The following is a 22,441-nucleotide window of genomic DNA, read 5'->3' on the forward strand; positions in this document are numbered from 1 at the left end:
GAAAATGAGAAACTAAAAATCATTTGTTACTAATGTGTGACTGGGGGAGTCTACCCTTGAGAAAGGGTTTACTTAAGGCTACTAGAGGACTCCAGTAAATCAGGACTGAAAGCATTGAAACCTCATTGGTTGAGATACACATAAATCCCTGGGATTCATTTTGCATTCACAAACTGGCGCTAAAGCAGCTTTAAGGTGACATAATTCAAAGGTATGTTTGTGAGCTGTGGTACAATCAAGTATTTCTCTGTGGTATTTAGTAGGATATCCTCTGGAGATGGGCTATCAATAAAAGTAAGTTCCTACTGGTCTCTTGCATCCATGGGTGCCTACGACTTTTACCATAGGAAAGTTTGTCATGTGGTTGAAGTACTCAGCTGAGATTGAAGATAACCACCAGCTACAGTTGTTTTTTTCCAAATATTTCAGCAGTAGGTACCACAGTGCTTAAACGTTAACACCTACTGACATAGTAAATGCCAGAAATCTGTTATGTGGCTTTAAACATGCAGACCCAGTATTCTTTGGCTCAATCACCACTATAATGCTGCTTTGCCTTTGTATGTCCTTTGTTTAGAAAGTAAACTTTTTGGAGCTCTGTTCAGAAATGTTTATTTTCCACAACAAAAGGATTTCTGTGCAAAAGCACTTAAAAGAATTTCAAGGGCTTTCACAGTTTAAAGTTAATACTGTTTCTTGACCTAAAATGAAAATATCTTTGTCTTTCCTTCTTTGCTTTACTCTTCAGAGAGATTCAGGTCAAGTTTGCATTTAGGAGAAACTCACTTTCATTCATAAGTGAACATTTCAGAGACTGAAGCTCTTTTCTGAATTGTCAGCATTACTGGAATATTTTCCTTGAGGTCTGTGTTTTTCGCTTTATATGATTAAGTCAGTAAAAGAAAATGATCTTTGGGATTTCGGTGCATTGACCTGCTTTTACTTGTTACAGAACAACTTCAGAGCGATTTGGGGGTGCTTGACACTTCAGAAAATCAGACTACACATATTTGGGTGCCTAAATTTGGTTTCTGAGCCTCCTCATAGACACAACAAGCAGGTGTGGATTTCAGTGTGCCTCCACAACCAACGATTATAACCATGATTATGATGAGGGCTTAGTATAAATGCACAAAATGCCAAATGGAAATTAATCAGAAAAGCAAACATCTAACAAAGACTGAATCCTAGTGTAAGTAGAATTTAGCGGCAGTCTGTGTGTGTGTTTTGTGAGACTAGGTTCATTTTACATAAAAGCTGCTGGCTGTCAGCATCCTGATCTGTTTTTGACATTTGCACATGGAATATGCTATTTAGAAATTTTATAAGCTTGGGAAGGTAATCTTTTCAAAGATGCATAACGAAGTTGGGATTAGAGTGATGCTGTGATACTGTGCATGAACTGTTCAGGATAGAGCAGTGCAGCAGTGAACGACAGCCAAATGGCTTGTTTCAAGGGCTATGTTCAATCTTGATTAAATCACCAGTGAAAATTCTCCATAATGGGCAGTGATTTGTATCACAGCTGCCTGTTGGGCAGTGTGAGTGACCTGGAATCAGGTAAGGCCCCTGAGGTGTACTGATGGACTCTTTTTTTTTTTTTTTTTGTGGGCACAGCTGAGAGCAAGAACTCAATGCCTCACCTGGTACTGTTGTTAAGGTCTACATCTGTCAGCAAACACTGCATTTAGGTACCAGAGATTTTTAAGCTGCCTAATAGTTACTGATTTGGGTTTTTTCAGTATTAGTAAAAGTTTGCTGTTTTGTGCTTTCAAATTAATAGAAAATCATCTTTGATCTGAATACCAAGCACCGTGTTAAATTTTATTCTGTACATACTTCAACTAGAATGGGCTTATTTTTTTTACAGCATACTTGTTTGTAATTTGTAGGACAGTGTTTTTGTTGATTTGCTTGAGTGCTTATTTGAGTATTTATTTTAATAAACTGAGTCTTTTTAGACAGTAAAATGGTTGTTAGCTTCAGTGAAAGGGATCTGAGGTACCTAAATGTCAGTTTCTCTGTGCAGCAGGAATATGGCGTACCTGCGCTACCTCATGTAATACATTTTTGTGCATGTTACAGTTTTATTTTGACCAGGTATCTACCAGAGAAAGCTTGCAGTCTTCCCTGTCATCACCTCTCTTATTATTCCAAGCCTTATTCTGTCCCAACCCTGACATGTTTAAGAGCTCTGCCCAGGACTGGTTTAGGCATTTTAAAACCTGGAGATTTTAAAGCAGTTTTGAATTTAACCCGCATTTGCTACGCTTTGCTTTGCACTGACATGTCGACACCTTTGCTATAATTGGGTTTGTAAATTGCTGTATTTTAACCCAACTTTATTTATGAAATATAACTGCAGGAAACATTCTGCCTGTGAGTGTCTGAGATGTGCTTTCTGTGTCATGCTCCACAGCAGAGCCAGCTGGTGAGCAGCAGCAGCAGTAGTAGAAGGGTGGCTTCAGAACAGATCTGTGATGTAATTTTACTCATATGCAGGAAGACAGATTCCAATTTCTGTGATGACTCTTTGTGAAAACACTTTAAGTGCTTTATCTTCCACTGCAATGATTTTAGCAAACAGTCACATCACAGTTTTACATAGAAGATATTTTTTTTCTTCACACTTTTAAGTTGTTAAAATAAGGCAAAAATCCAGGGTTTCAAGTGCACAGTATGAACAGTATCAATCATTTATTGTACTGATAGGCAGATTCACTGTTCCTTTGCTTAACATACACAATTGTATTTCACATTGCATAGAGAAAAGAGAACAAGCGGGTTAGAGGTTAAATTACTGTGCATGGAGTTGGAGTAAAGCAGTGAGAATGAGCTAGCTTAATCTTACTGTAATTTTTTTGCAGCTTTTTTCCAGTAAGATTCCATCTAGCACCACCTACTTCTTAACTTTCCAAGGCTCAGGCTGGTGAGAGCCCAAGGCCACTAGGCCATTCCTAAAATGGTATTTAGTTGCCTGAGTTCACCTGAGGAATTCAAGGATTCATTTCAGTGCGAATTCAGTGACTGTAATCTTGAAAGATCTGTGATTCATTGTTGAGACACGTTTCAAATAAAATGCATTTCCTTCTGCTTGTTAAATAAGACACAGATGCTTTTGAGAAGTTACTTAGCTAATCTGCTAACCTTGAATTGCTTCTGAAAGAGTTGTACATGGAGGCAACAGGTTTATTGGCTTTAAGACAGCCCAATTTCCTTCCTACACCAGTTCTCACTGGGAGCAGTGGCCTGGACATTCATGGAGTTGTCAGTCATAAAACAGGTATAAAATAAAAAGGAATCCAGGCCAAAAAAGTAAAGATGCAAGACAGGGCTGTTTCCATAGTATAGTTCCCATTAGTTCCCATTATAGTTCCCATAATCTCTCTGGGATTATAAAAAGCAAAGCCCATTGTATAAAGTCTGTACTAGATCTTTTGCTTCATTTAGTGTTAAATTTTAATACTATTATTATAGATTAGTAATTCAGTGTAAGATCTGAGGAGGCACATGTTTTTAAAATTAGTAGTTTTATCCTTTACATGGTACAGAAAAAATAATCCAGGAAATAGACAAACTAGACACCAACAATCTTAGGATATTAAATTTAATTATAGATTACACAGAGTATGATGTAAAAACAGCAATTTACTAGAATAATTATAACCTGCAAAATGTGAAAATAGTTTAGAAAATGGATTGTCATATTCTCTGACACAGCAATAGTCATGAAAGGTACACTTATAATATCATGTTTATCTGTGTAATAACTGTATTACCTGTCATTTAGCCAGGATTCCAAGACAGATTAAAGGCATTTATTTCTGCAATGCCTATGTTTAAATTCAGTAAAGTTAAACAGCTAGATTAAAACCACTGTATTTTTGTCAACTACTGCATGGAGATCTATCCAAGATAAATGCTTTGTCTACGTGCTATATATGAGAAGAGTAATTGAAAACTTGCAGAGAGCACAAACCTGTAAGTGGGTGGTTTGACAACTGAAAGTGTTTCTTAGTGCCTTGGTAAATTTTAGGAATCAGACATGTCAATGTGCCTTTTCTCTTTCAGACCTAGGTCATATTTAATCTGAATTCATATTTTACGTTTAAAAACACCCATTTAGTTGTAATGGGGAAGGATGTCTGTAGACCTTTTTGTTTTGTTCAACAAGAAATGTTGCAAGTGTCAAAGGATATGATGACCATAGCAATGTCAGCAGGTTTAATTTTTTTTTTCCAGCCATGTTTGTGAAAGCAAAAAAAAAACCCAAAAAACAAAACTGACCCTGACATATTTGTTTCTTTTTGACTATACAGACTGACCCAAACATAGACATTCTCTTTGTCAATCTTATTGTTACAAAAACTGTACATTACAAACAGTATAGAAACAAACTGAAAGGAATGTGCCACACATCCTGGCTAATTTTCTAGATGCAGTTTAAAAATACAGCCTACTCCCTTATAGTGCACAGTTATTGTGTAGATAGAGTACATCACTAGTTAAGTGGACATGAGAGAAGAGTTCTAGTTTTCTTCAGCACAGAGAATAAGAGCCAGTTCTGCTCGGTAGAGCTTTCCTCCATCAGACAAGGCCATGATGCTTTTCTTGTATGTTGCAAGGTTGTTAATGTCTAATTCCTATTTAAAGAACAGAAAATGCTTTATAATCCTGTTTAGTTACCAGCATGAACAAGTTTGCTTCTGATGGCAGAAAATCAAAACAAACAAAAAAAGCAGCTATTCTCAGCCTGTTGAATAGTAACACACTGGAAATATTGCTTATGTATTTGCATGTTACCCATATTACAGCCATATGTTGGACTGCTGGTAGTTGATGTCTCAGAAACAGGCATTTGGCAGTGTCACTATGTAGTCACGACTTCCCTAGTGCAGGATTTACACTGCTATGACTTCTGCCAAGATTTTTAGTTGTACTTTGGCATAAGGAATTATGATTTAGCAGACCTATATTTATCTTAATTGGGTGGATTAAAGTGTCCTTGAAATCCAAATTAAATCTAATCTCTAAGGGGAGAAAAAACCTCTAGAGTTACCTTTTTGTTCTTTTCACAGAGATCCTTCAGTAGTGCATCAAGTTCATTTTCATCTATATATCCATTGCCATCCTGAAAAATATTGTTAAAGACAACTGTAAACACTTATTTTTTTTCACTTCAGAGGTAATGACTAGGATTCCACAAATTCAGAAAATAAGTACCATCAAATGATGCAATTAAAATAAAAAGGTTTTTGGAAGACTTACTTGATCATACATCTCAAAGGCTTTATTGAATTCTTTTGCACACATCTTGACACCCTAAATGTCAATTTAAAAAAAAAAAAAATCAATTGATGATACTATTTATGTGTGATGGTAACAAGTTACCTTTAAAATGTGAATATGCATACCTGAAATTTAATAAGAAAATTTTCCTGTACAGGGAGTAGTCTTTGGAGAGAAAAAACAAACAAAACAAAAAATATTTAACTGCTTCTGTAACAGCGATTGGTACACGGCATTGGTTGAGAAAAAGAGATAGAAGACATACCTGGCCAGTTCAGTAAGCTCCAACTTTCCATCATTGTTTGCATCAAACATCCTGAGCTGAAAAAATATATAATTTTACATTACTAATAAAAATTAAACAACATAATAAAGAAATAACTTCTTTGGAAAACTTAAATGCAATGAAATTTAGCCTTTTTTCATGCTGAAATGATGGCCCCAGCTTTTAATCTATCAGAGTTGCTGTGTATTACATTTATTTAAAGTACTGAAGAAATAGTTTATAGTAATTAATTCTATTGCAAAAGCCTGATAAGTAACCACATGAACAGTTCTGATTAACCTACTGTAAGGTAGGTTTTAACCTTCCTACAGTGATGAATGTCCCATATGAGAAACGTGCATGTAATTATTTATAAATGAGAGGAGTGTTGACATATAACATTTTACTTTTGACTTCATGTCATGATCTGCTAGTAGAATCATTATTCTCTATTCATAAAGGTGAAACAACAGTCATGTAAAGTTGGATAGAATCCAGGGCATTCGATTCCTTAGACAGAAAATAATAGACATTTCATTAAGTTAACTGCTAGGTCCAAATATTCAAGTGACGTTCACTTTGTGTTTCTGTGATGTATTTCAAGAAAAAAGTGAACAGATGCTGTAGATGATCACATTCTGTTGATAGTATGAAAATGGGAAATTCAATTAAAGGAATAAATATATTAATGTAATTTGACAAAATAAGAGAATACTTTTTATAATATTTTTAATCACCCTATTGTCGGAATGTGTTTTCCTTTGAGGCCTTGAAAGGGTGAGCTCCTGCTGCCTGAGAGACACAAATGGCTTATATTCATTATTAGAAGTAGATGAAGATGGGCAGTTTTTATGTCTGTATAGTTCCATTTTTCTGCTTTCAAGTGTTATTTTGCTTTTGCTGTAGAAAAGAATCACAGAAGCAGCAAACTGTACAAAATATTATTAGACATTGCACTGAGAACACCACCACCCACGCTCCATCCCATCACTTTCAAACACAGTAATTTTAGATGTAATTTTTAGATAACAGAGAAAGCGATATCCTGTACTGAAATAAGTGTATATCCTTTTAAAGACAGAATTAAAGCCATGAAAAAAGACTTAATTTTACTTGGTCAATAAAAATAAATGGGAAAGGAGACCAGAAGAGACCAATTCTATAAGTGTTTCTTTCTATGTATCACCTTGGTTCCTTTTAATATTTCCTTCGCTTGTACAAGAGCACCTGCCTTGCATGCATTTCATGTGAAAGGAGATGTGTGTTTGGGGGAGGTAGGCAGGGGCAGCTGTGAAGTCAGCATATTTTGTATTTTTATGGGTTGTTGATGGCTGGCTGTGCCTGCCTGCAGCTACTTAGGACTGTATGTTTTCTATGAGCAGTCTTTAGTTTCTGAGGAGATTATGGGAGAGTTTGCCTTACATATTTTTTTCTTACTGCTGTTAATTCTTTTTCATTGTGTCTCTCTGCAGAGGCTAGAAATTAAGAGCACACTCTAAGGTCAAAAAGCTCTCTGAATCTTCACTAGTGAATGAACAGTGACAATTCTAGATAAATGGTTTATACTGGTACAACAAACAGGCAGACTTTTTCCTGGAGAAACACAAATTTTGACTGGCCCGTTTGAGAGTTTACCTAGCACAGTTTTGTTTGCTAAAAATATTTAGGATGAAACCAAGCTGGTAAAATAAAAAATATAGTGCTATGCATTTCCTGAAGACAAGAATTCTGAGTCTTTTGAAATGTACACTCAGAAGTCAATACTGGTCCGTACCATGGAGCACCATAGCTGTGGGATGGAAGGAGTGCCCTAAGGATGGGCTGATTTCAGGCCAGGGAAGTGACAATTTTGTTCTAGTGTTTATCTAAAATATAAGTTACTCTTTCATGAAGGAGGGGAGAAGGAAAGGGTGAGATGTTTGTAAATATGGGAAGCAGCTACCATGCAGTGATGGCTTTAAAGACAACAGATGCTACAGCACTGTAAGGGAAAACATAAGAAGAAAAGCAAATCCAAATTAATTTGATATAATAATGCAAATAAAGTAATTAGGACAGGTACATTTTTTTCTCTTGTGAACGGTGAACTGTACAGCTAATGGCACAGGGAAGCATAATGGGAAAATAGTATGGTATGGCCTAACATTATATAAACACCAAGAAGATTCAAAATTCCTGAGCTTTTTTTTTTTTTCTAAGCAGCACTGAAAACTGTCCATTAAAGCTCTGTAGCTACAGAAATATTTGCAGTACTAGTTGTGGCAGTTGTCTCTCTGTTGCAATCACATATTTAGCCTGATTAGGACCTGGTGGGCCTCCAAGTCATTTGAATCCTTCCAGTGGCTAAAGACAACAGAGTTTGCATTAATCCAGTCTTGATGAAATACGCCTGTAAATAATCTTACCATTATTTCTGTGTACTCTGTTAGCTTTGAGTCTTCAATCTGCTTATTTGCTTTCTGTAATAAATCTTTCAAGAAGCTCTGTTAAAATAAATAGAAGAATAGTAGGTGAATTTGTATCTACTTTATAATATGCTTGACTTCCTAACTTTAGATAAAGTAATGGGAAACACTACTTTACTCCCACTTTACTGTTTATTGCTGAAGTTCCAAATTTGTATTAAAAGAAGTAGTAATTAACAGCTAAGGATATAACAGGTTTTTTTGATCAATTCAAGTATACTACACAGTTTTAATTGGAAAAAGTGACTCATACAACTTTTGGCATTGTATGCCATTTGTTGTCTTGTGAATTTGGAAAATATAGTTTGGCTTTCAAATATACTGCTTCCTAATCAGCTCCATCAGTAAAGTAAAGTAATTAACCTTGAGTCTCTTTGAAAACTTGGGTGCCTAATCACTTTTCCCAACATAGGAAAAATTTTACTGAAAACAATCAATGATTAAGTATTCTCCTTGCCTATGGCAGTACCTGGTTCTAGAAGTGAATGGAATGTTAACCTATGTTGCTCCTTCCTTCCTTGTATTTTAAATGTGTGCAGCCAGTTTCATTAGAATGTCACTGAGAAATTGATATAGTGTCACATGACTTTAAACACCAGTCATTTTAACTTTAAAAAATAAGATTGTTTCCACCTGTTCAGTGGTTTAACTTTCTGTACAAGTTCTGTGACATTAAAAAAGAAAGACAGCTATTTAATGAGCACATTACGAGACCTGAAATGTCTGTATGCCTGTCAGTGCTCAGTGAAGTACCTAACTGCTGTCATCAGTTGGAATGTGATTATCTTGGTGGAATTTAAACTTGAATGCAACCATGTCAATAGTCATATGACTAATACCCACTATAGTTCTTCCAGTCTGGCCCCCACTGTGCTGGAAGATCTTCCTGGTAACTTGTATACAAAGAACATGTCTGCAATATTGTAAATGGACATTATGGAGACATGTTTAATGTCATATGCTTTGATGGAAAATAGAATGGGAAAGGGCACTGAAAGGCTGTCCAGTCCATGTCCATGTCTCAAGATAGGATCATCTATAGCTAAACTTCCTGAGTTATTGTCTGATCTAAGCTATTACCAAACCTTTCCTAAATACAGGCAGTGATGGAGAGGTTGCCTCCCCCTTAGACAATGTATTCCACTGCCATTACTACTGTTAGAAAGTTTTCCCGATTTCCAGCTTAAATTTATTTTACAAAGTTGTAAGTGGGTGTACTCATATAGCAAATACTTAAAATGTTTGGGCTTGCCAATAAATACTTACCTAAAAATTAAACTGGACATTTATGTCGTATTTTTAATATGTTAAAATGGCCTGTTTCTCTGAGGCAGCCAGAATCTCCCAGCACAAGAGATACAGGACTGTTAGGGATCCAGTTAAAATGTCTTCATTCTTCAGATGGTCCTCAAGCAGCCCTGCCTTTTAAAGTCTATTTTAAATTACAGCAGCTGGCAACAGTCCTCAAGGCATTGTCTAACAGATGGAGACTTCTCAAGAGCTATGTGCACGGCTTCCTCCAGATCCTACCTACTTCGGATACGCAACCTGCTGCGACTGCCCAGGACTTGTCTGCCTGAGGGTTACCTTCAGGTAGGATCCTTGGCAAATGTCACACACATTCCAAACTCAAAGATGAAGGGAAAAGGAAAAACTATATGAATTGGCTGATGTGGATTCCTCTTCTGAACAGAAGAGCTGTAAGGATTTCAGACAGTTTGATCTCCTGGTGCTTTCCTTACCTCTGATTTTAAAGCTACAGTAATGTATGAAGTGCAACTAAACTGTAGAAAAATGGCATCTTTTTACTCAGAGTCTGCAGTATATGAGCATCTCTCTCCTACGAGGAAGGCCTGAAAGAGCTGTGACTGTTCAGCCTGAAGAAGAGAATGCTCAGGGGAACCTCATCAAATTCATCAATATAAATACTTCAAGAGAGGGTGCAAAGAGGATGGAACCAGGCTGGTGCCCAGTGACAGGACAAGAGGCAATGGGCACAAACTGAAACACAGGAGGTTCCCTCTGAACAAGAGAAAAGACTTTTTCCCTATTAGAGTGACCAAGCCATTGGCACAGGTTTCCCAAAAAGGTTTTAGAGTCTTCATCCTCGGAGATATTCAGAACTATCTGGACATGGTCCTGGGCAACTAGCTCTAGGTGACCCTGCTTGAGCAGGGGGGTTGGACCAGATGACCTTCAGTGGTCCCTTCCAACCACTCTGCGATTCTGTGACACTGTGATTCAGCATCTACAAATTTCTGTTAGTTTAATGACTCTAGTTTTAAGGTTCGTTACTTCTGCAAGGCTGAGATGTCTAACAGAATAATCTTGATTCTACTCTTTTCTTTGCATGTTAGAGCTGATACCAAAGTCCCACCAAGTTAACCAAGTAGGGGCAACACAATTCCAGTTGTGTTTGCCAAATAGTATTACAGTGGAACGGGAGGGTGACATGATACTTGAGACAGCATGATCTGCCCAGCAGCCTAGTGATTAAAGGTAGTGATTCCCCTAGGAAAAACAACAAATTAGCCCTCCTCCCCAGTATATATATAAGCTTCCAGAGGTCTATCTTGCTTCTTAATCTTTCTTACTTCTAAGCTAATGTACCCACTACCTTGAGTCACCTGAGACAAACATTGATCTGAATTAAAAACACTTTAAAAAACACTGATCAGATTAGAGTTTCATTTTAAATAATTTATCAGTGATAAAAACATCAACTAATCATACTGCTTTTCAATCATGTTTGAAATGCAAAAATATTCATGGGTGGGTATCTGAGGAAACAGCAGCACAGGCTGTGATCCAATGCCTGGTCTCATGGCATGCATACTCATGGGTGTTGGTTTACCTTAAGCTCCTCAGAATCAATGAAGCCACTGTGGTCGCTGTCATATTTTCTCCATATCTGCAATCAGAATGTGAGTGCTTTAATGACATATTTATGACAAGTGGGCCTTGGATGATTTTACAAAAGGCAACTTCTCATACTGTACCTGCATGAAGTCTTCACTTGACTTTAGCTGCTGGCACCTGAAGAACAACAGGAAATTCTCTTCCGTTGGTAATATCTGAGCAAGCTGTAACAGAATTTAAGAAAGAGCATTAAATTCTTTGTGCTCATTGTGCCCTATTGTGGCCTTATAGGAATCTTCATCCTGATAGTTGAAATGTTTGGAAGGTGCTTCTGAAAGGCTTCTGGTCTGCGATTTTGCTTAATTCATCAAGGTCAAACTGAGGTCTGAGAAAAGGGAGTGAGACAGCACTTTACTGAAGGCATAGCTGGGGAAAGTGGAGAAAAATTTACTCATGTAGAATAAAGCTCTGTGGTGAAAACTTCGAGTTGGCACTGAGAGTATAACACAGGGATGTTTAGAGGGTAAGTGTGAAGGACCACAAATTAAGAAAGTGAGGAAAACAGACTACTCACAAATACTGAGAAAGAGGAGAGAGAAACACTGACATGAAGAATATGTGTGCAAGTAAAACAGAAAATTACATGGAAAGCCAGGAGAAAAAAAGAAAGTGGAGAGAATAAGGAGATAGCAACCAGTGATCATTTGTCAGGCACAGAGATATGTTCAAGAAGAGCTATAAATATCAGAAAGAAATTAAAAGGAATTTTCGCCCTACAAAATCACGGGTGGTTCTTCCAGTGCGTCTGCTCTACAAAAGGCTTTTTAAAAATCAGACATTATTGTACTGATTATTTAAAATGTTCATTTACTGTAACTCAATTTTGGCAAGTGACAAATGTAGAAGATGGAGAGTATGCTGTATAATTTAATGTAAAATCAGTATTTGTTTTTAACAAAAGCCCAATATTTTTTTCTTTCCTCAAAATGTATGAAATGTGTTTTGATTAAAGAAAACTTTTCACTTGAAGAATAGACCAGCTGTGCTTACTAGGAAGACAGATTCCTTAGCTGCATTTTTTATGAAAATGACATCTTCTGGAGCCCCATCTTAGCATTTGGATTTGAACTTCTGTTTTTCTGCATTTATTTCACACACTTGAATCCCTTGTTCTGTCTATTTCAGTGCTACTGCCTAATTGCTCAGGGTTTTTTATTGAGTTCCAGGAGCACCGTAGGTGAGTTCATCACCCCCTCTCACCCTACAGGAACAACAAGGGTATAGAGACAGAGCTCTTGCTTTTCTGAAATTATCTGTGCAAGGAATCAGTTACATTCTTTAAGTGTGAGTACAACTGAAAAGACACAGCAGAGCATTCTCCTCACAGAAATGGAGCAGCTGATGACAGTCAGGCCCATCAGACTGTTCTGACATCTTTTGCTAAATGGCTGAACACTAAACCAAATCAACTTAAACACTTTGTTTTTGTCAGCAGCTGTTGAAAGCTACTCCATTATAAATAGCACATACACATGTGGGTAAGTTCATGTTCATGTGTACACAATAGCTAAATGTGTGTTACTCTGTACTGATTGATGGAAAAAATTATTTATTTTTCCTATGACAAGGGAGCTTTGATTTTTAGAGTAAATCAGCATTCCTACTCAACAACAAATGTAGAATTATAATAATAAGCAGAGTTTGGGAGAAGGGCCTGATCATGACAATGAGCAAGGGTTTTCATGTGAAGAAATTACAGCTAAGATGTCATTCATGGGACCTTGACAGCCAACTCTGCTGAATTTTGCAAGGTCTCTGTAAAATAGTACAGGGACAAAGGTAAATGTAAATAGTAACTTTCCAAAGAATCATTAACAGCTTCCTAGCAGTACCAAACTGTATTTGAGGTACAGAATATTTTACCTCTGGAAGGAAATTACCTTATTTTAAGCCATATCTCTCACCCTTTGTAAGTCTCAAGGAACCACAGGCTTTTGTGTTACAAAGATGTTGCAGCTTAATACCCAGCATTAGCTCCGGCTGCTGCCAAAAAAGAAGTCTTTGATGTTCTCATAGTAGAAACAATATAGCTAAAGGTAGGTCCAGTTCTCCAAGCTCATGCATCAAATACCATTAAATTGCTTTTTGAGGAAACTCTGCATTACTAAGGAACGAGGAGATTGTGTGGAAACTGGCTCAACTTCCCAGTTTCTGTTACACCACCACAGACAGGAAAGATGCAAATCCGATGTTGTTTCTAATTATGACTTCTTTGTGAGTATAAGCATAGGGGGGCTCTGTGAGCATCTCTGAATAAGAGTGCAGAGCACTACATGTTCATGTATGGCAGAAATAGCAGTTCAGTGAGCACTTCTGCGGGCCCTGCTGCTTTTATAAAGAAAGCATATTTTGGCTATTTCTGCATTGTGAGTAATAGAGGACAACCACAAAGCCTGACACTAGCTTGACTCCTCTCTGCTTAGCTGCAGGCTGAGGTGTGTCTTTACAGCTAACCTAGGAGAAAAAAAAATACTCTCAATACTTAAAACAATATCAGAACTTTTTTTCTAGAAATCATTCTCTAAGTAAATTCTGTTGATATTTAGTGTTATTTAAAAATCCTTTAAAAAAAAAAAATAATCTATAATAGAGAATAGGAGTACGAGGAATATTTTAGGCTAATACGAAGCTATTTTTATGGCAGCAGTAAACTTCCAATAACCTGAATGTGGAATTACTGCAGAATTACTTTCAAAACCTTGGGTTGCACATCCATGTTTTAGTGAAAGTGTTGGTCTGAATGAATACAAAAGGTGAAAAAACAGTTCCTTACACAAGACAAGTAAGTGGACTGGTCAGATTCTGCTTGTAGCTGGAGGCTACTGGCTAAAAGCTAGTGAACTAAGGGCAGTGTGCCTGCAGAGACACAATCGACACTTAATCTGAGCAGAAAATCCACTCCTTCCTCTGCAAATCTGCCCAGGCCTCCTCTTCATCTCAGTAAACAAATGTTTCCTGAAAACTCATTATTCACTAGGACATTTTCCATCAGATGCTGGGGTATTCACTATGACAACTGAAAGTCTGAATGGCTCTAGAGAATTTATTTTTAAACACCTGTATACTTTTCCAGAAAAACTACTTGATAGAAATGGGAGCAATCTGGAATTACTGGACATATTTTATTTGTGAGAAAAGAGAATCAAGTCCAAATACCGACAATATCATACTGCTCTGCACAACACATTTCATCTGAGTCCCATCAGCACTTTCCAAATCAAGCTTCGTGCTGATGTAAGTGAAATAAAATATAGCTATTGGGTGAGGAAACTGCTATATTAAGGAAGAAAGTCCCTTCAGTCACCGAATACTGTCACTATTCAATGGCTTCCGTGGATGCTGAGCATGCCTGGCACTTTGCTGGGGGTGGTTCAGCACCGCACCATATCAGGCCCTATCAGATTTGCTCACCTTTACCCACTAGTCAATAGCAGATTCAGAAATAGAATGTGAAAGATAAAACTTTGAGTTATCTTTACTAAACAAAGAAACAGTCTTTTTCAGGCACAGTCAACACATTCTTCTTGCATCCAATGCTTGCTATTACACATATTAATTAATACTGAGTTAAATAGGATTCATCAATACCAAATGAATAAGCATTTGTTAGTCCAAAGAAACAAAAGTTCTAGTGTTCCAGTTATTTTAGATGCAGAACTATTTGATCAATGGTCACTATTGTAAAAAGACGCATTTTTAAAAATCAGTTATAGCTGCAAGTGAAACGAGCTGTTGATATTTCTATGGTGGTTTAGTCATAATTACATATGCATTTAAACAAGTATATGCAACTGAGACACAACAGAGGAGATAAGATACCCTGAAATGACCTATTATATCATAGCAGTGATACTTCCTATTGACTTTTAGAGGTTTTATTCAGTCCTCTTTTTTAAAATTAGCTACTGACCCGAAGTTGGTCACTGTGGAAATTTCACAGAATTGGCTTGTTTCCAGCTGCTGCTTCTTAATTAGCTCTCCAGGTCAGACTTCTTCTCAGAAAAAAAAGTATAAAATAGCATTTAATAATAAAACTGCAGCCTCACTGCACTCAGAGTGACATACATGAGTTGCAGGTTTAGATTTAGGCTTGATAAAGAGACTTTTTGAGCTGCAACCCAGCGAACTCTTCTTTTTGATGTGCAGCACTGAGCAGTGAAAATGAGAGAAAACACCATGATTCCTCCCTTCCTAGTACGTTGTCTAAATTGTACAGATATTGAGCAGCTGTATATGTAAAAGGGGTTGGTTATCTTTGCCTTCTTTAGATGGTGGGAGTAAGGAACAGGGGAATTTCCTGCCTGAAGTTCACTTGGAGTCCAAGAAACGAATTAATAAAAAATGCTGGATTACAACTACTATTAAAATTTTGTCTAGATTTAACGTGATTAACCTGCTCTCTTACCATATATGCTTTTTTTTTAGAATAGGCTACATACAGCGCTTGCCCAGGTGGATTTAGTTCTGTGTTATCCTCACTATAGGAGTGGTGACAGAAGATTAGCTCCAAATCAGAGGTAGAAATAAATAACATTTATCTGTCACAACTTACATTTCTAAAATAGAGCTTTTATCTGCTTTGCAGGAAATCTAAATTACTGTTGATGCTTATTTGTACTGAATAAAGTGTGCAAAATTGTGGTGAAATATCTGGAGAGGGGTAGGAAATACCTTACTTGTTACTGAAAAAAATACTAAGGATCTTAAGACAGAGGAAGACATTTTCTGTGTAACTAAAACCCAAAATATTTGCATATTGTGCTCACTTTGTTCTGTAGTAAATGTATTTTCTACAAGTAAACATTTCAGTCTTTTGTTATAAAGTAAATGTCTTACCTCAACTATTCCTATCTTTCCATCAGTAGTCTTCCCATACTGATCCACAAAAGCTTTCATTTCCGGTGTTAAGTCCTACAAAGTTATAATGAGACAATAATTTCTTTAAGATCCAGAGAAACATTGGTAAAGTTACTTGAATATTCATTAGTAGCCAAATAAAATGCTACATTTAATGAAGTACTCACACTCACCACAGCTAGATTGCTCAAGTTTAAATGAAATTGAGGAGTTTTTAAATCAGAAATAATGTCATTGTGAAAGTTATTACTTCCTAAGGAATTATATTAGAGTCAGTGTGGATGATTGGCATCTAAATACTTAGAAGTCCTATTTTAGTTTACAGAAGAAAAATTTATAAAGACAGATGTGTTGGAAGATGTGTATAACAGCTCCTTTGTTTAAGAAGATGACAGTGAAGTTCATAGGCAATTAGTAGTCAATTTTCTCAGTTTTCCTTTTTAAATTAGTTAGCTGAAGGTGGTGCAAAATCTTTCAAAATAAGGAACACTTCAGTATAATACATTTGAACACCAAAATAGCCTTTCAATATCTTTGAGGGGATTTTTCCTGAACAATGGATGCTATTTTAGCCCCAAAGAACTAATCTTAATATCATATTTTTCACTGTTTAGCATTAGGTTGAAACAGAGTCAAAATCTAACTGCTGAAATGTACCAAGGCAGATTTCTGAGCAGTCCCTTAAATCTGACAGAGTGAAGCCAGAATAATTGTTCTTAATATAAATTATGGTCCCTGCTTTACATCTGTTCTCTAAAACCTATACTCGCTCTAGGCTATGGCAAAGGTGCCAGCTTTGGGGTGAATATCTACCTAGTTGATTTCACACTTCAACTCAACTTGCCTTGCTTTGATATGAGCTGCCATCAACCTTTCAATACTCTAAACTTTTAGCTTTCTTTGCATTTCTTATAGATGTGAGCTAATAAAACCATGCAGCAAGAATCAGGACTACAGTTACATTAAAACAATTAACAATTCTATAGTTACAGTTGAAGATACAGCAATTTCTGGAAATTAAAGTTTTAGTTACTGTAATAGATTTGATTATACAGGACCTAAGTAATTTTCTTACTGGAGACACAGGGAATCTCAACTGTACAGAGTCCACTGTAGTTTGTCCCAAATTTCAAGTAACAAATCTAACTAAAATGTCACTTCCTTGTAGCTGATACAATCATGGCCTAGTATCCTATTTCTTTCAAAGTCATCCATGGCAGGTTAGTAATTTGCCGTGGCTTTAATTAGAGATGTGGTTATTAATATGATGGACTTCAATGTCACCTTTCATCTAATGATCCCAAAGTGGGGACAAGTTTGCTTAGCAGCTAAAATGGAGAGTTTAGACACCTGGATTTTAATTAGCCCTGGTTACATATTCTACCAAGCTTTCCAGTGGCAGCTCCACAGTGCCAGACAGTGTCCAGGCACTGAAGGAGCCGATTACAAACTAAACAAAACGGGATGCTCATCCTCTAGTACATTATTCAGAAAGGATTTTGTGAGGTTTTTTTTGGTCACTTCACCTGCTCTTGAGATACTTGATGAGTTATTTGAGTTATGTTATTCAAATAAACCTTTTCGGTCAAAAAAAACTTGCTTAAATTTAACCAAGTCTAGTCCTAAACTTGATACAGATGGAGAGTTCAATGTCTGAAATTAAGAAATTAGCCCTTCACACCTCAGTCTCCCCTTTTAAAAGCCAAGAGACCTCAACCAAGTAGAAAACAATATATTTTTTCAGTAAGATTTGAAAACATAAGGATAGATGTCACTAAAGAAACACTTATGTGAATGTACTAATACACATGAATTATTAGCATATTTCTGTGGAGAAATATTGTCATTGTCTACATATGCAGAGAAAGTGAGAAACAGATGTGGACTAGCTCAGCTGAGATCCCTCTATTGTCCCTATATCAACCTTTGTGTTAAGTCACTTATACCCCAGTTTCTTTTGGCAATCAAGAAGGTATTGCATAAAAGTGGGGCAGATCAAATGCAAGCTACGCTTATATATACTTATGTAGCTTTTCTCTTTAAAAAAGAGGCAGTTCTTTCGGCATGTCTGAAAGTGTATCAGATCAATTCACTGTCATAATGTACGAAGCCAAAGGACATAGTGTTACCAAAGAAAAAGGCCAAGTCCTAAAACCTCCAAGTACACATCCACCCACTGAGGCTAGGATGAGCCAGGCTGCGTGCTACTGCTCTGAGAAAAAAGCAACTGTGAAAGCACAGGCTTCCTGAGCGGATTAATAAAAGGATTAGAATTAGAACATAATTAGAACAGTTCTGTAGTTGGGAAGAATACTGGAAAATGTTAAACCATCCCATTCAATGACAAAATCAATGTGATTCTTTAACGCATACGGCATGACTGATGTAAAATCCAGCCAGGAAGAATGCATAATTGAATATTTCAAAAATACTGAGCAGGAGAGTGACCTAAAATGCATAAGTTAATGATGACAAAGAAGCTTTGGGGTGTTAAAAGAAGGACAGCCGAGGAAATGACATATAACCTACACTAGTTTCTCAATGTGTCCCTTCTGGCAAAATAATAGAAATTCAAAGCTACTGAATTAGTATCCTGTGAGACAAGACATGAACTAATGAGATGCTTGTTTGGCAAATGAGCCTTCAAATCTGAGAATCAGCTTAGATTTAAAACCTAAGATGACATATATCCATATAGCCAATGGATCAAGTACTAAATTTGATGCTGGTACCGTAGATTGTTTTTTTTTCAGCAGAACACTCCAAGGGTAGGTTTGAATCAGACAAAATGGGAAAGAAAAACTAACTAAACACCTGAACATTTTTATAACACAGTATCAGATACAGGCAGAGGTTATTTTTTAAAAACTAATTATTACATTTATAGAAGAAAAGAACAATCCTGCAAGGCTTTCCTGTGTTATTTTGAGCAGGCTCTGTTACTGGGATGCACACTTACTTTGAGAGAGAAAAGAATCAGATCTTAAAATTATATTTTTCCTTAAGTATCTAATTAATTTTTAACTGTTGAATAATATAGCAGCATTTCTACTAAGAATGCTATTCATACTAAATATACATAGGCTTTCATATCTTTATTCTAGTGAACATACTTAAGTTTCCTGCACTTCAACATAGAAGAGAGATTTGTTCTGCTGCAGTATTTGAAAGGTATTGAAATTACATTTAATATTTTCGTTCTGAAAAAAAGAGATACTTTTTCCCTCTAAAACCACGTTCCTTTCCTAACTTTCCTGTGGGTTTTCTTTTTAGTGGATTGGGGTTTTATTTTTACTTTAAACTTACTCACACTCATGAAAATTAGTGTCTACATCAACGGCAACAAGAATAAACTGGTACCAAGACTGCAATAACGTTAAAGGCATTGCTGTGAGACAGATATTCAGATGTGTGAAGTTTACACTCATACAATTAATAAGAAGATACAATTTCCCACAAGATAAATGAAGATGTATTTTTTTTCATTTACTTCTAAATTATACGGCAACTTTAAAGCAAAGTTGATTATTGAAAAGCTATTGCTCAATTTGGAAGTATGAAGTAGTAATCTATTTCTCCCAATACACACATGCCATCAGTTAAATTATTATTTTATTTTTCTGTTAGTTCAGGAGTTTTTTAGCATAAATTGATTTAAACAGCCTTAATTTATTTATTGATTTGAGTTTGATGCCAAGTTGCCTCCTTTAGAAATCAATTATTTTTAAGCCAATTTATTAAAAAAAAAAAATCACTTCTATTTTAACTCAAATCTTTACATTGAATCTGTCCTTTCTTTCTTTGTTTCCTTTATTTTTCTTCCTTTTATTTGTTTTTTGTTTTTTTCTCCTATGGGTTTAGTTTGGAGGAAGTTTATAATTAGTACTTTAATAACTCATGCACATATTTGGTTTGAAGGCATAGTCAAAAACTTTGTTGTCCCTCTGAGCAATTTAAACTACCAGGATTTGGTACTCAGCCCCCGGGTGTATAACACTGCTGAAAGGCAAAAAGCGGTTAGTGCTCATCTGCAGATCTATTTACTGACCACCAAGGGGCAGGAATGCATTTCAGCCCGTACTGCCCATTAGGTACGAAATTAAAACAGAGTCCAACTAACTCGAAGTGCTGTTCTTAATTTTTCCTTCTCTCTCTCTTTTTTATTTATTTTTTTTTCCCTAGTATCAGTAGATATCTGGATCAGCTAAGATTAATTGCAATGGGTTAAGGTCCTAGCCAAGACAAAAGAATTAGCGTCCATGCATTTCTTTCTAAGCACTGTAAGAAGCATCAGCTCATAGCCTTGGAAAGGTGTGAGCGGGACCTGCTTTCCAGGGAGGGAGACTCTCGCCTCACCTTTCCAAAGCAGATGTTTTGTTTCATTTGCAACCTGCTGATTTCTAACCGAGCTACTTCCCTTTGCCTGGTGAGGCAGGTGCATGAACTGTGTGATGGCAACAGAGAACAGAAGGAACCGGGGCACTGGAGTTTGTTCAAGAAAACTCTTCTTCCCCGGACAAGACGGAATAGTGGGACGAAACATTAACCTACCAAGCCTGCTTTCTTCCGTGCCTGCTGCAGCTCCTGGATGAAGTTTTGTAGCTCCTTCCCATCCATGTACCCATTGCCTACAACAGAAAGAGTTACGGTTGCGGTCACCGCTCCCTCCAAACTCTCTCCGCTCTTCAGCGCTGCCAGGGACGTCGCCGTCCCGCCTGCTCGCTCCCGCCGAGCGACTGCCTGCAGACCTTGCCCGGCACCGACCCCAGCCCCCGGCGGCTCCGGGGCTGCGCTCCGAGGCTGCGGGGCGGCGGGCGCGGAGCGGGGCCGGGGCTGCTTTCGGGTGGGGAGCGGTGAGGTTCCCCCCCGGCCTCCCGCGGGCTTGCCCCACCCTCCGCCCCCCGAGCCCCCGCCGCCCCGGGGGGCAAGGAGTCACCGTCGGAGTCGTAGTGGTGCCAGATCTCGAAGAACTGGGAGGCCGAGATCTCCACGCCCTGCAGGTGGGTCTCCGCCGTCATGGTGGGCGCGGGGCGCTGCGGGGCGCGGCGGGGCGCGGCGGGGGGCGGCGGGGCGCTGTCCGCGGTGCTGACTCTGCCCGCGGCCGGCGCGACGGCGGCGGCGGCGGCGACTGCGGCAACTGTGGCGACGGCTCCGACGGCTCCTCCCGCCGCCGCCCCGCCGAGGGCTATTTATGGGACCGTACCGGGCCGGCCACTCCCCCTGCCCTGCCCTCCCTCCCCGAGTGCCCCGGCGCAGCCTCCCCGCCCTGCGCGGGGGGGCCGGGGTCTACCGGCGGCGGCACCAAGGCTGGGGCCGGCCGGGCGGCTCCCTCCTCTGCCCCCGGGGCAGAACGCTCCGGGAACAGTCGACGCTAAGGGTGGGTCGGAGTGAGGCTTCAGGTGCCGGGTGGAGGCCTTCGAGCAGAGAGAACAGCGTTAGGTGACCCAAGAGTTGTTGCGGGTCCCTAGCTGTCAGACATTTGCCCGAGACATAAGGGACAGAGGGGGAGCACAGTGTCCCAGTTTAGCCATCGGGTTTCCATCTGGGAAAGGGTCCTGGAAGTCAGTGCGTGGCTATAAGCACTGCAGGGTGTCCTGATACAAAAAAAAGTCTTATGAGACACCATGTGAGGTGCAAGAAATCGGCTTTGGTTAAACCATTTTTCATTGCTTCATCCCCAAACCAGACCTGCAGATAACTCCACAGAGTCTTTGAAGTGCTCCAATCCTTTAAGCTCAGATTCCCCCTGAGATATCATGGGATATTGAGATGTCCATACTGAGAGAGCATGGGAACAGACATGGTAAATTTAAATATACTGCTGTGGCAGGTAATTTCATCCCAACATGTAAATATGGAACACTTAATTAGTAAGTTCTTTATTTCCCAGTGTGGAGGTGTGAAGGATACTGTCACAGTCACTTCTGAGCTGGAAAGAATGTTTTTTGGTAGACCAGCTTTGGAGACTTGCCCTCCTATAGCAGTGGGTCAGTTGGAGGGGACAGCACAGATTACCAAAGATCTTCCTTTTGTCATGGAGTAAGATGGTATTGTACTAGTACAATCCCTTTTGGGATGGGTCGTTTTAGTCACTAGGGTTACCTGGGTACACCAGAGCACTGAAACTGCCCTTTTCCTTCTGTCAGTATCCCTCAGATGCTACACTGAGTTAGCATGATTTGACAGCCAAGATGACTGGTTGATGGGACATTGCAAAATACAGTAGGCAGTATAGTAAGCGTGGAGGATGAGAACAGCTGGGAAACCCCAGGAATCTCCCTAGGTTGAGTGACTGACATGAGCGACAGTAAGACAATAGTATGTTAAGATTCACATATAGCCCGAGGAGAAATAAACAATGGGATAATGCAGAACAGAAGACAGCAACATGCCAAGAGGGATGGATAAACCAGCAGGATGTGAGGTGGATGCTTAGTTAAAGGCTGACATGTCCTGAGAAGGATTTCAGTAGATGGGGTGGCTGAAATCTTGTATGCATTATGGAACAAGATGTGGGCATAGCAATTAAGTAATCATGAGACCTTATACTTGATTCCCTCCATCTTTCCATTCTCCTGTTTCTCCACCTGTCATGTGCAGCTTTCTCTCATTCTGTTGCTGCTTTTCGGCTGTGAGTTCTTCAAGA

At 38.4% G+C, this 22,441-nt stretch overlaps 1 protein-coding gene across 1 annotated transcript; it reads right to left on the reverse strand.

Moving 5' to 3' along the window:
* Positions 1-3,591: 3,591 nt before the first annotated feature.
* CALB1 (calbindin 1) lies at positions 3,592-20,842 on the reverse strand. Its single transcript, XM_051610834.1, has 11 exons — positions 20,732-20,842; positions 20,347-20,423; positions 15,775-15,849; positions 11,019-11,102; positions 10,874-10,930; positions 7,960-8,037; positions 5,555-5,610; positions 5,415-5,454; positions 5,269-5,322; positions 5,060-5,131; positions 3,592-4,643 (listed from the first exon to the last, which is right to left on the reverse strand). Exons 1-11 carry the CDS (start codon positions 20,811-20,813, stop codon positions 4,530-4,532), a joined length of 789 nt encoding a protein of 262 aa, XP_051466794.1. The 5' UTR covers positions 20,814-20,842; the 3' UTR covers positions 3,592-4,529.
* Positions 20,843-22,441: the final 1,599 nt, after the last annotated feature.

The sequence above is a fragment of the Apus apus genome, chromosome 2, assembly GCF_020740795.1.
Source record: "Apus apus isolate bApuApu2 chromosome 2, bApuApu2.pri.cur, whole genome shotgun sequence".
Taxonomy (NCBI): Eukaryota; Metazoa; Chordata; class Aves; order Apodiformes; family Apodidae; genus Apus; species Apus apus.

Excerpts from the sequence above, each read along its gene's own strand:
- CALB1 (XM_051610834.1), bottom strand. The coding sequence starts at position 20,813 with ATGACGGCGGAGACCCACCTGCAGGGCGTGGAGATCTCGGCCTCCCAG. Across the intron at positions 20,424-20,731 it reads GCACCACTACGACTCCGACG|GCAATGGGTACATGGATGGG; the intron begins GTGACTCCTTGC and ends TTTCTGTTGTAG. Across the intron at positions 5,323-5,414 it reads ATTTTCTTATTAAATTTCAG|GGTGTCAAGATGTGTGCAAA; the intron begins GTATGCATATTC and ends ATTGACATTTAG.